The sequence below is a fragment of the Pogonomyrmex barbatus genome, unplaced genomic scaffold, assembly GCF_055798465.1.
Source record: "Pogonomyrmex barbatus isolate J1 unplaced genomic scaffold, ASM5579846v1 scaffold6, whole genome shotgun sequence".
NCBI lineage: Eukaryota > Metazoa > Arthropoda > Insecta > Hymenoptera > Formicidae > Pogonomyrmex > Pogonomyrmex barbatus.
The window spans coordinates 1,231,650-1,246,220 of NW_028297160.1; the positions used below are offsets into that span (position 1 = coordinate 1,231,650).

A 14,571-nucleotide genomic window follows, 5' to 3' on the forward strand; every position below is an offset into this window, starting at 1 on the left:
AAAGTGCAAAAGTATAATTTAAAATTTAAAAATTTATAAAATTTTTGTGTGCATGAAAAATATAATATTAAATTAGCGCACATATGTATATATATATATATATATATATATATATATATATATATATATATTGATCTTGATTCAACTTCTTATAATTTTCAGATAAACAAATTAGTTATTTATTATTATTATTATTAATTAGTTATTATTTATTTATTCATTTCTTATTATTCCATTCAATTATCACTCACGATTATATAGGTCGATTACATATAATTGATGCAAAGTTGCATGTATAGCGTAATCGTGATTTTACTTTTAAGTAATCAAAACGATATATAATCGTTGCTTTGATAAAAGATTATTTATGAAAATGTATTAAAAATTTTAATATTTACTATTTTAATATTGACACAAAAAAATTACAATACAAAAATACAAAATATGTATATATATTTTTAATGAACTTTAATCGAGTTATGAATTTTGTTTTATCACATAGTAAATATTTTATATTATATATTTTGATTTTAAAAATTAAGATTTTCAACATAATCTTAAAATATGTAGGTCCTGAAGTAAACTTTGCACCTATATACCTTATCAACAATGTGAAATGTTATGAGTGAGTAATATAATCTTATTTATCAAAACGATCTTTGATCACTGACGTGAGAGTGATATAAAAATGTAGTTTCAAATGAGAAATTAATGTCACGTAAGCTTATTTTAATCATATGATTTAATCAAATTTTTTTGCAATAAAATTTATTTTACACATCATATCTTTTATTCAGTACTTTTACAGACTCGAAAATTTGGATACTTACTTCGACCAAAAGTTTCGCGCATTTAACATCCGTAATCAAAGGTACGGAATAATCTATCGCAAGTCTTCTTGTTCGATAACCGTGCGTCATAAAATTAGAAACACGTCGAGCACCACCATTTCTCATTGGTAAATTGATTACGAGATCAAATTGCTTTTTTGACAAAAAATCGGCGAGATGCCGAAGTTGGCTTGGACTAGAATCCTCGTTCACAGCGATGTTTTCGAAAGTCCATTGCACAGGTTCGACCTGCATTATAGAAATTACAAGATATATAATGACAAAGTTTCTACAATTATCTATATTTATTAATACTTAAAATATAAAAATCTTCTAATCTTAAAATATAAAAATCTTCTAATCTTTCTAAAAAAACGCATATTATTCTCGATAAAATTTCATTGCATTTGTATACAATGCAAATAAAATTAATAAAGAGTAATAAAAAATTTATAATTAGTTAAAATTTAATAATTAATTAACATTTACAGAAAAATATTTCAAAAAGATTGGTATAATCAAAATTGATACAAAATTGATACTTTACTTGTGCATTACATTCTTTTATTACATTTCCAAAATGTCTTCGTTAAACAAATGTATATATAATAATTTATATTTATAAAACTTATATATTTATATTATTAATAGAATTATTAATAGAAAATTTATATTTTATATTTACTAAATTTATTATATAGACATGTTGCATATTCATTTTATATATATTAAATCTTAAAATATTCAATATTACCTACATTGTCTTTTTAAATTGCATTTTGTTCAAAGAAAAGTTGTTGAAAGAAAAGAATATATATCAATATATATAAATACTGATATATATAATACTGATTCTTGAAATGTTTAATAGATATATAACATTCCGATGAACGTTATCATCTTGATAATCGCTACTTACCACTAAAATCTTGTTTGCATATTTAACCGATTAACGTTACGAGATTTGACATCGCAACAGTGTCACACGATTTATAATACGATTGAAGATTATACGTAAAACAAAAAATAACATTGTGTATTCTCAAACTACATGTACAAATTTTGCATTAGTTTTTATTTGAGACGTATATATAAGCACGCACGCACGCACGCACGCACGCAACTTTCTATTTATATATTAAAATAGAAATTGTCTAAAAAAAATAATAATTTGACTATTTTATACGTAAAACTTATAGATGTAAAATATAACTGTATGGAGTTTTTAGCGTGCTGTAATTTTTAATTTATAAATATAAAACACTGTTTTCCAAATTTTTTCATTGTGATATTTCTTATTATTTAATTATTATTAATAAATGTTTATATGTTGCAGAAACACTTTTAAAAAAATTTTAGATTTTACCAGGTTCCACACCAATGTGCACCGTAACCGTCAAAATAGATATCGATCGATCGAAAGAGATTACAGGTATTTGGTTTATCAGAATATTCTGAACGAGACCTTGAATCAATGCGATCGATGTCTCTTTTCATCCTTTAAAAGAATAAACTTGCTGCCCGGAATCGAAAATACATCAAGAAATACTAATTTCTAGCCGTGCATCACAATATTACGGAATTAATGCAATTTGTTTGAGAATTATTCCGATAGGGATTTTGGGGACAGATTAGATATAACAGCAGCAATTTCACGATATTGCTGTACATGACGTCAGCAGACGAATTAAATGCATTACTATAATTCTATATGAGGCAATACCACGAAATTCGATTGCATTTCAAAAGACAACATTGCGGGTCTACGTACGATAATTCGTGATTACTTTAGAAGTAACTTTATGATGTTAATAAGAAATCTTTCTTATTCAATGAGAGTAGCTATTGTTATAATAGTCTCTGCAAACTCATGCGCTTATATTGGATAATAATACAGCTGATTATATAGGAAAAAGATTATCAAATAGATTATCAAATAATCTCCAACGATACTATAATTTAATCATTACATCAATTTTTTAGTTGTAATTACCGTAATCTGCTACTTGAGCAGGTACAAGACAGGTACATATTTTTGTACCAATCTTCTTATTTCTTTTGCATTATAATATCTATCACAATTATTGGTTATACAAGTTATTAATTAAAAATCTAAAATAGAACATTTTTTATTTATATAGGATATACGCGCTATTAAAAGGATAATAGATATTGTTAACATGAATATAAAATACGGTGTTATTGTTTAGTTATTTGTTTAATCAGGCATTAATAGATATAATACCCAGATTTAAGGAAGTAACAAGATTTAAGAAAGAGGATGGATTGTGTATCTCGGAACAAATTTGAAATTTTAGAAAATAAGGAAATTTTTAAAGTATCTGCGACTTTATATGTTGAAATCCACTAAATTTTCTCATTTTTGTAATTTTTATCTTTCGTGTTTCAAAATACACGATTGATCCCAAAAAGATTGGTTTGAATATACTACTCTTTTTCTGGCTGATATAATATGCTATTATAATTATATATGATCCACCCACGATATTGGAAACTGGTGAACTTGATAGAATACCGGAGCTTTATCATATCCGATGCCAGCGCGATCTTTCATAAGTACATCTTGTTTGTCCATGCCCAATAATAAGCGGCCGATTAAAAGCGCTTGTACTCGATAACGAGATAGCTATTTATCGACATCGATACCCCGCGAGAGAACTACTGTCGTACCGGTCATCAACGTGTCCTCACGCGCGCACGCACAATGCTGCGTCCCCGCTTTTGTTGACCTTGAAATTAGAGTGAAGTAATGTGACCCATAACGAATCCCGAAGTGGCCTGCAGTGTATCGCGATTCTGAAGACGCGCGCCGCACGTGGGGACATTCCACGTGGCCGTCTCTTGCGTGTATGTGTAGGTGTGTATGTGTGCACGCACTTATTGTTATGTCATTAGGCGAAAAGAGACAATGGGAATCGTGAAGTCAAAAAGCAGGATTGATCTGGGAACGAAGGATAATAATAGATTCAGAACGAGGGAAACCAGCAAGCAGGTGGATGAATATGAGGACGTGGAATTGATGCTATTGAGGAGAGCCATCGTGAATGATCCTGACAGTTTCATCTTAAATAATCTCATGATGTGTATCCAGTTCTTCGAGAATTATGAGGAGTAAGCGTTCTCGGTCTAATGTTTTTTTTATGGTAATTTATTGGAGTTGCGGAATAATAACAGTTCACGGCACAATCGCGATCGAGAGTTTAAAGAGAATTTGAAATATATGGTATTCATATATGCTATCAGTATATTCAAATAATAACAAATAATCTTGATTATAAATCTAGGATTGTAAAAGTCTAGTATCATTAAATAAATAGTTGTGTATCCAAATTGTCATTAATAAAGAAAAAGAAAAAAAAAAAGTAAAGTTAGTGTCGATTTATTTATAGAAGATGACTATATCATATGCACACATATCATCCATATCGTGTCACAGAAATTTGTTAAAGATCAAGGAATTATTTCGTTTAATCACACATTAATTTGAAAAATATCGATATTCATCTCGACTTAATCTAATCGGCAAATCTTTACAACATATAAAAAATATTCCTCGTCGTGATATCAAGAAAAGTTGGAGGAAGTGTACAAATTCTTTACATTTATTTTTGTTTTTTAATATAAAATATTATTAATCACTTTTCGACACTGTGCATAACAATCCCGTGCATTTCGCAAAGCAAAGAATCATTTTTCATTATTACAATTATTTAAAACATCAATATATAAAAATAAAAATAAACATTTAAGAATCATTAATTTATTATTTATTACGAATATGAAAAAAACTAATAAAATTATTACATAATAAAAACTAATAATCTTATATATATATATATATATATATATATATATATATATATATATATATATGTGTGTATGTGCATAATTTATTCAAATTAATTTATTCTTTCCTCAACGTATAACACTAAGTATACAATAATAATATAATACAATATATTTAAAAAAATGTTTACTTAGCATTATAGTTTATATTACATTATAATTGGTATTATACATTAAATGATAAAGAATTAATTTGGATAAATCATCTATAAGATCAGTTTATTATATATTACAATTTTATTATTCCTCTTATATCTTAATGTTGATAATTCTTAAATATTAATTTTTATTTGGATATATTCTGATTAATTAATTGTAGTAATGAATATCCAGAAAATATTTTAGTAAAACATATATATTACATAAAAATACAATTAGACATACTGATAACAACAATAACATATTGAAAAAATTAATTATCGAATACTTTTACAGAGATATAACTCAAATCAAAGAGACTCTAGTGTCCTCCTACGAAAGTGAATTAAATAAGGCGTTACCATCTCAAAAACACGTTCTATTGCCTGACGTTCTTCAGGAGCATATCTCACATAACATCGCTTTCACTTCAAAGAGACAAACCGATGATCTTATTATCGAACCACTGCAACCCGTCCGCATTTATGTTGTGCATGACAATATTGAAATTACGGAGCAACATTATTCATCAGAATATAGTAGCCTGAATAATGGGATTACGTATAATATGATGGTGCAACCAAGTGAACATCCTGGTAAGTAAACTTGTTCCAGCTTATAAAGTATCTCTAGTTGTCTTTACTTCTTTCTATAGTGTTCTTGGTTCAGTTTGAATTAGATTTGTCCTTAATAAGAATGTAATTGATCGAATAATTTTTGTACAGAGCTTGTTTAAAAATCTAATCTATGATATTAAAGGTTTTACAAAATTCATAGAATTAAATTTTCATTGATTAAAAAAAAAGCTTGGCATATTGAATGACGTTAAGATAAGATTTCTCAATATCAAATCTTAAATAAATTTCAATATTTTTAATATCAAATATTATACGATATATCAACAGGATATGTGCGGTTGCGACGTCTCGATGAAATGCCTTATGTGAGCAATTCCAGCAAGGAAGAAAACGGAAGAGCCGTCGATCCTTCATCAACAGCAGATGACGATGAGATATATGACGGTGATGGCGAAAGCGTTTACGGTCGTAATTCAAATATGATGCTTTCGCATCAATCCAAAAGGCGACCTGTCCAAAACTCCACAATTTATAATGTCAGATCTTTGCCCAATTTACATGACAACGAGACAATATACGAAGACCAAATTTCCCTCTCCCACAAAAGTATGTATGAAACCCGATCCAATCATGATATTAAGATCGAGTCTGACTGCGAACATATGTCTTCGATGGAAGACCGAAGTAATCATAGCAAGAAAACATGGTCGCAGAGTGAATCAGAAAGCAGAAAGGGAAGTTACCAACATTATTCTCGATTTAGCGCAGTGAAATCAACGAGACAAAAAGTCCGTAGGCCAGCGAGCAGTTCGAGTTCCGGCTACCGATCTGGAGCTTGCGACAGTGATAGCGACTGGAGCTACCAAACTACGCCAAAGTCCAATATGCAGACCGCTTGTCCATTAAATCATAATGAGACCGTTGAGGATACATCGACGAAGATTTATTCAAATGCGATGATTCCGACGCAATGTTTCAAGAAGGTGAGAATCAACAGAGAGGGCAAGATATACACATTTCGAAGAGAGAGAAAACCGCAAAATACCAAGCAGTTTCGCCTCTTGATGGCCGACAGACAATACGACCGTGATGTCCTATATACTAGTAGCGAAATATTCATGAGTTATTTCGTTGATCTTTTCGTGGACCAACTGGCAGAACCGCTGGGATTCAATCCAGAAGATCTGAATCACGTGGAGGAGTCGGTCATCTATTGTGACAAGATGATCGAATCGCACAGTCCTAGACTTCGCAGGATAGAATCCTTTGAAATCTCGCCAACGATATGGCTACAGTGGCCAGAGTACGCACAGGAGTGGCTAGATAGGCCGAGAAACACTTGGCCTGATTACAATGACGTCAACAAAGTGAAAGACTTTGGTTGCTACGTGATTCCTGAAGACTCTTTACCAAAAAGAAGAAGCCATCTGCCAAAAGAGTTGTCTCGGTATCAAAGCGCCAAAAAAAACATTTATCAAGAGATTGAATGGCAACTGGCATTTCCAGCTGCAGAACGATATTTGGAGACTTGCATGACACGTTCGCAAGTGCAAGTATACTTAATCGCACTGGTGCTCCACAAAACTTTCTTAAGGCCAGTCCTGGACACTATGTATGGCCTGACAACCTCTCATATTAGAAATAAGCTATTTTGGTTGATCGAAGAGGACGATCGGCCTTCGAAGTGGCCTGATAATCGAACTGGCGAGTGCCTAATCAAGTTGTTGAAGAGCCTCTATCGTTGTATCAGTCAGAACGAACCGACTCTACCGGATTATTTCATTCGCGATAAGAATGTATTTAGCAAAGTGCCCGCCGATTACCTGTTACACAGTCAGAAGCAACTGAAAAGAATAATCGAAAATCCTATCATGTACGTGTTTCATGCAATGGAGAATATCAAGCATAGTAACAAGTTCTTTCCACGATTGAATTTCACGAAGCTATTTAATATACTAACGGTGAAATCAGGGCTGGCCGTGATGAATCCGGCTCTAGATATATACGTGTCGCCACTAAAGACCGATGAATCCTATAGGGAAGAAATTTACAACAGATCCGGTGGATTCTGGGATAGAACGCGAAAGAAGAATCCGCAAAATTACAGCACATCAATGACCGCGGGCAAAACGCTGATTACTCCGCGCAAGGCCACAGACTCTATCGTCGAAATCTCGGTAAGTTCCTTAAGTGATAAGATTAATCGATCGATCGTAATGAGCAATCCAGCACGACAAATCACTATCGTAACTGATTGTGGCAGACAAAAAGCGCGAAGTCAATTCGTGATGCTACACAACTTCCCGCGAATCTAATCTTATCTTTGTTCTCTCGCGATTAGCGGATCAAGAATCTGGCTCACATTCCCCGTTTCATTTTTTCTTTTTCTTTTCCAGGAACGGTATGCCAAATTGGAAGGTCTAAGGCTGGCCGCTCTGTTGGACTTCTTTGTCAGACACTTCGTTAAAATGGCCGAGTGCTGTCATAGGTATCGGGCTTATCAGCAGAAAGAGGTTTATCTCGATCAAGCGGATCGATTGTCGATCATTCTATCGGAGATGACTAGGTACAAGGACGACGCTAAGGCCTATCGCAAGATGATCTATGCTATAAGGATGAAACCGAAGATGAAGTCAACAACAAGATCACAGAACGAGCCACCGGAAACGCCTAAGAGGAATCTAGAACCTTTATTCAGCGGTACTCTAAAAGATCGTTTTACGCGACAATTCGCTGAGATCATGAAGAGATCAAAAGACGAGCAACCGCAATCTAGTCATGATCATACAGTCACGAATAAGGTTACAACAACGGCAATCCTCGAAGTACAATTTACAAATGACGAAAACGTGCAAGCGAGTTCTGCGAACGCAATTACATGCGAGGACAAAGATTTTTATATTTCGAGGAAGCCTATATCGAAGGATCAAAGTGACAACTCGGCCTCGAATACAATACAAAAAGTGGTCTCTCTAGCGGACAATCTAAATGATACGACATATATATGATATATGTGTTTAGAAATAATGCGTAGATGATCTGTCGATTAATACAAAGTAGAAAAAAAACTTTGTTGAACAATTGCGCTCGAAATGATCAAAATGATATTTATTATTCTATTTCGAAATTAGTCGAGAATCAATTTAGTACGTAATCGAGGAAGACTGAGCATGCTTATCAACATGCTTGCGAATTGACGATATTTGATCATTGTGTTATGTAAGAATGAACACGCGCGCACGCGCGAGCACACACGCACACGCACACGCACACACACACACACACACACACACACACACACACACACACATACACACAAAATGCTTAAATAATTTATAAAAACTATTACAGCTGGATTCAACTAATAAAATCGCGTTTGTAAAATAGCAATTTCATCATAATACATTATCAATGTACTTAGACTAGTAAATTACGTTATTAGATTACGTGTTTCAGAAAAGAATCTTTATTAAAAAATATTTTAATTTAAAGAAGTCAGTTAATTTTTATATCTATAATGCACATTTCTTTAAATATCTACGTTTGCCTGAAACTTACATACATCTCTAATAATTTCATAATTCTATCTTTTATTATTTTCTTATCATTAATCTCATTATTTTTGTATCTATCCGAGTATATTAAATCTTTTATTTTATCATGTGATATATCTCTTTAATGAAATATTCATATCATATCTAAAATCATGTTACATTTATATATTTCATCATATCATAATTCAAATTGTAAAAAAATTTAACAAGTTTAGTCGTACGAACACAATTCTCTAAATATCTCTATTTCCTTTAATCAATTTTGAAAATATAACGCATGTGTATGATTCTTTCCATGTACGTGATCATGCAAGTGATAATTAAATATTATATTCAGAATGATATAAAACAATCAAAAAATTAAAGTAAAGTCAAAAATTTTTCACTTACCTCGACGCCATGCTCGGTATAAAAATCGGCAGTTCCCATGCTGGCATATAATTTGTATCCCATGTTCTTCAAATTTCTGATAGATTCTAACAATTCCATTTTATGCTAAAAAAAATATATATATTTTTAATGAAATACTTAATTTTTTAAAGATTTTAGACACTTGCTTTTTTATAAGTAACGACATCCTTATATTATAAATAATATGAGAAATCAATATTATAGATTTTTAATTCTTAAAATAAATATATTCTATTTTTTGTAAGATATTAAAATAGTATATAATTAATAGAATTATTTATATAAAAAAAATTCTTCCACAATACAATTACCTTAAAACTTCCTACAGAGAGCAAAATGCCTCTTTGAGGAATATGAAAACCAGTGCTTATCATGCCTTTCAGGTAAGCTTCATAACGATTCTCGCCAAAACAAGCTACTTCGCCGGTCGACAACATCTCGACTCCCAATGTGACATCAGCGCCTTTAATAAAATCAATAAGACGACAGTAAATTTAGATAATTTTTTAAATTACATTGTAAACAAATTAATAACGCCTAACAATATTTTATTTAAATTTTAAGCAAAATTTTTTTGCGAACATATGAACAGGGAATCTTTAACGCTTGTTTTGAATTTAAATAAATTTAATAAATCACTTCTAAACGGATTTGCATCCGTAACTGCATTTAATTATTTAAGTAACAACATTATTTTTTATATTCAAGTTTCTTAATCATTTAATATCTTTATTTTTTAATTTTTTATATAATATTCTATAATAATAAACGTTGCTTCTTTCTTTATTAATTTTGCTTGTATCTTTCTCAATAAATTTGTTTATCTGATTTGTATCTCAATAAATTATTTAAATTTAAATTATAATTAAAAATCCGTAAGAAATTTTTATTGCGAAAAACATTATCTCAGCCAGAAAATATTATTATTAAAATATTATTGTGAAGATTAGACATAGCATTCTGTTGCTATGTTTTTAGACCATAAACGACCTATAATTATGAATTAAAATTTATTTTAGAAATTAATTTTTTTTAGAAATGATTTATTAAATTTATTTGATTAAATTCAATAAATAAATTTAAAAAATAAAGATCTTGTCCGATCATGTTTGCCCGCGATTCTTTTTATTATCTGTATAACTATATCGATCCAGTTATATATGTATTTATTTAAAAATGCTTCTTTATAATTTAAATTTAAATAATATACTAAAAATAAACAAATCAAATAAACAAATCTATTGAGAAAATAATATACAAGCAAAATTAATTACGCATAAAGAAAAAAACAAGATTTATTATATAAAAAAATTAAAAAATAGATATTAAATGATTAAGAAACTTGGACGTAGCATATAATGTTGTTACTTAAACAATAAATAAATTGTCATAAATTGTATATAAAATTAGTTTTTACCGGCAAGACGGGAGAACGAAAATTGTGGTACTTTCACACCAACTTTCCCACAACCAGCTAAAACATCCACAGATTCAAACGTTTCGCCAATAATTAATCGTGTTGCTGTTGCGACGAAATCATAATCCAAGGTTTTTGAGACGAAAGGAAAAGATCTGGATACTCTTACATTACACTCAATTACTTTTAACTCGTTATCCTATACAAAAGACGTTATTAATAATCACTTTTTGTTAAACACAAAATATAATAAAATCTATTAATTTATAAGCATTAATATTTTTACTGTAAGCAACAGAAATATAGAAATAATATGTAATTATAAAATTGAGCGAACGATATAAGATTTTTGTTATATTTAAAAAAGATAATATAAATATTAGAATTACATACATACATTACATTTATTTAATCAATTTTTCCAACACACATAAAAATAAGATTATATCTACCTTCGCAATCAGCTGCATGTTAAAAGGACCAGTGACTCCCAAAGATGCTGCTACTGCTTTTGAAATACTTTTTATTTTTGCTAAAGTTTGTGAGTTGATGTCTTGTGGTGGTGTTACTAACGTTGCATCGCCCGAATGAACACCAGCGTTTTCTACATGTTCAGATACCGCCATGCATAATATAATCCCATCATAAGCTACAGCGTCAACATCGATTTCTTTTGCTTCAAGGATAAATTTCGATATCACCACAGGGTGCTCTTTACTGACTTCACTTGCACTTTTCAAATATGACTCGAGATCTTGATTCGAATAGGCGACGTTCATTGCAGCTCCACTTAGGACGTATGAAGGTCGCACAAGACATGGATACCCAACTTCTTCGCAAAACTCAATAGCAGACTTTAAGTTTGTCAATTCTTTCCATCTAAAAAAAAAAAAAAAAAAATATATATATATATATATATATATATATTAATTTTAGATGGAAAGAATTGACGTGTGTGTGTGTGTGTGTGTGTGTGTGTGTGTGTGTGTGTGTGTGTGTGTGTGTGTGTGTAACATAGAATTCACCTTGGTTGTGAAATACCGATACTATCAAGCATACGGGAAAACTTGAAACGGTTTTCAGCGCCGTCGACAGACTCGGGTGAGGTTCCAAGGATTCGAGCCTGTTGTCTGTGCAGATCCATGGCGATATTGTTAGGTAATTGCCCACCCATAGATAATATTATACCTTCAGGACACTCACAATCGTATATGTCCATCACTACTTCGAAGGAAATCTCCTCGAAATATAGTCTATCGCTCATGTCATAATCTGTGCTCACTGTCTCTGGATTATAATTTACCATAATGGTTTTACGTCCGAGATTTCGCAATTCTCGTAGGCAACTGACAGCACACCAATCAAATTCCACCGAACTACCGATTCTATACACTCCCGAACCTGAAAAAAATATCAAATGTCATATTTAATAATACACGCACACGCACACGCACACGCACACGCATACGCACACGCATACGCACACGCACGCACGCACATATGTATCATGTATGTACTTATTTTTAAATTATGTCTATATTAATCCTGATTTCCTTATTAGATACGTTTCTTTCCATTATAAATGACTTTAAATCAATCATACTAGTAAAAATTGATTTTAATGCAATAATTAACAAAATTGCATTTTTTATAAGAAAAATTTTGTTGCGATTAACCAACGTACAATGATAATTATTTATAACATTTTACCTATCACCATTGTATATCCGCCAGGAAATTCCACATCATGAGTAGTGCCATTATATGTTAAATAAAGATAATTTGTATTAGCTGGCCATTCAGCAGCCACTGTGTCAATCTGCTTAACCATTGGTCGGATATTGTTTTCTTGTCTTTGTATTCTGACAGCTAATTCGGAACTCTTCACCATATCAGCAATTTGTTTATCTGAGAAACCGATTTGCTTTGCACCCAGCAGCAAATCATGCGAAAGCTTCGTATGATCGATATTTTCTAGAAGATTGTAATAATCAATGATGTTCTTCATTTTCTCGAGGAACCAGCGATCTATCTTGGTAAGTTCATACAATCGATCAATTGTATAACCGGCTTTGATCGAAGATGCGAGAACAAACATCCTCTTATCAGTTGGCTTCTCTAATTCTTCATCATCTATCGTTTTCACGTAAGGATCAAAACCATTTACATTCTCATTAACCATTCTCAACGCTTTCTGGAAAGCCTCTTCGAATTTACGACCAATCGCCATCACTTCACCTACACTTTTCATAGAACTACCGATCTGGAAAACATCCAATATTATATTTAAAAAATAACATACATATATTTTAAAATAAACAACATTAAAAAATAAATATTTATAATTTTTCTTTTATTAATTAGCTTCTATCTTTTGTGATTCTTATGTTCTACTATATTATGCAACATAAATGTTTGAATATAGACCTGATATAATAAAAATAATAATATACAAAATATTTTAAAGTAATTATAAATGTTTCTTCCATTATAAATTTTAGTATTGATTTTTTCCTCATAATAAAACTAACGACAATGTCAAAATTTCATATCTAAAAGCTTGTCTTTTGTCAATGTTTTATTCAATGTTTTATTCAATAGTTTGAATATAAAACAAATTAATAAAATTTCTTAAATTCGCGATTGAACAAGAGAATTATTCAATACCTTCGTGTTAACTCGATGAAATTTACTGAGATCCCATCTGGGTATTTTAACGACACAATAATCAAGACTTGGTTCAAAACAGGCTGTTGTTTCTCCAGTGACAGAATTACGAATATCTGACAAACGTATTCCAAGAGCCAATTTAGCAGCGACATAAGCTAGAGGATAGCCGGTAGCCTTGCTGGCTAAAGCCGAGCTTCTGGATAGTCTAGCATTTACTTCGATGATATAATATTCTTCGGAAAATGGATTAAGTGCATACTGAATGTTACATTCTCCGATAATACCGAAATGTCTGATGACCTTAGTAGCGGTAGTTCGCAACATATTGTACTCTTTATTAGATAATGTCTGACTCGGCGCGACAACAATCGATTCGCCAGTGTGTATGCCGAGTGGATCGACATTTTCCATATTGCATACTGTAATGCAATTGTCGTATGCATCACGGACAACCTCGTATTCCACTTCCTTCCAACCCTTTAGAGATTTGTCGATTATTAATTGACTGGAATGAGCTAGGGCTTGTTGCGCTAGCGTTCCAAGTTCTTCTTTTGTATTAGCAAAACCTGATCCAAGACCTCCTAATGAGAATGCAACGCGTGCCATTACAGGATAACCCAATTTTTCAGCAGCTTCTAACGCCTATTTAAAAAGAAATTTTATTAAAAATAAATGTGCGTTAACGATACATTTACCATATTTATTTAACATATATATTTTCATTTTATAAAATTGTTAAAAATATTATAAAATTATCTGTATTACCTAGTTCAAAAAGCTTTATTTAATTTTCAGTAATTGAAAATTTTATTGTAGACGAAAACGATTTAAATATTTAAACACAGTCATTTACCTCTTGGACTGAATATACAGCAGCACTTGGTGCGACTCTTTCATTTATCTCGCTGATACGATCTGCGAATATTTTTCTGTCTTCAGTTTGTACAATGGATTCAATTGGCGTCCCTAGAATTTTAACATTATATTTTGCAAATACACCGTTCTTCTCAAGCTCGACACCGCAATTGAGGGCGGTTTGTCCACCGAATGTTAATAGCACACCATCCGGTCTCTCGGATTGTATCACCTAAAATATATTATAAAGT

The 14,571-nt window shown here is 31.2% G+C and overlaps 2 protein-coding genes across 3 annotated transcripts in view; one reads left to right on the plus strand and one right to left on the minus strand.

Moving 5' to 3' along the window:
* rudimentary (carbamoyl-phosphate synthetase 2, aspartate transcarbamylase, and dihydroorotase rudimentary) overlaps positions 1-14,571 on the minus strand; it is a 42,552-nt gene that overhangs the window by 21,631 nt on the left and 6,350 nt on the right. For both annotated transcript variants that reach the window (XM_089082328.1, XM_089082327.1), the window contains exons 6-14: positions 14,319-14,552; positions 13,463-14,107; positions 12,506-13,058; positions 11,821-12,196; positions 11,248-11,674; positions 10,796-10,994; positions 9,690-9,841; positions 9,358-9,462; positions 831-1,079 (exon numbers count right to left, since the gene is read on the minus strand). In XM_089082328.1, the coding sequence (XP_088938454.1) occupies positions 831-1,079; positions 9,358-9,462; positions 9,690-9,841; positions 10,796-10,994; positions 11,248-11,674; positions 11,821-12,196; positions 12,506-13,058; positions 13,463-14,107; positions 14,319-14,552 (2,940 nt within the window). The remainder of the gene's footprint in view (positions 1-830; positions 1,080-9,357; positions 9,463-9,689; positions 9,842-10,795; positions 10,995-11,247; positions 11,675-11,820; positions 12,197-12,505; positions 13,059-13,462; positions 14,108-14,318; positions 14,553-14,571) is intronic.
* Positions 2,782-9,040, plus strand: LOC105422316 (uncharacterized). Its single transcript, XM_011631655.3, has 4 exons — positions 2,782-3,962; positions 5,133-5,431; positions 5,741-7,590; positions 7,810-9,040. The coding sequence occupies exons 1-4, from the start codon at positions 3,715-3,717 to the stop codon at positions 8,419-8,421; spliced, it is 3,009 nt and encodes a 1,002-aa protein (XP_011629957.2). The 5' UTR covers positions 2,782-3,714; the 3' UTR covers positions 8,422-9,040.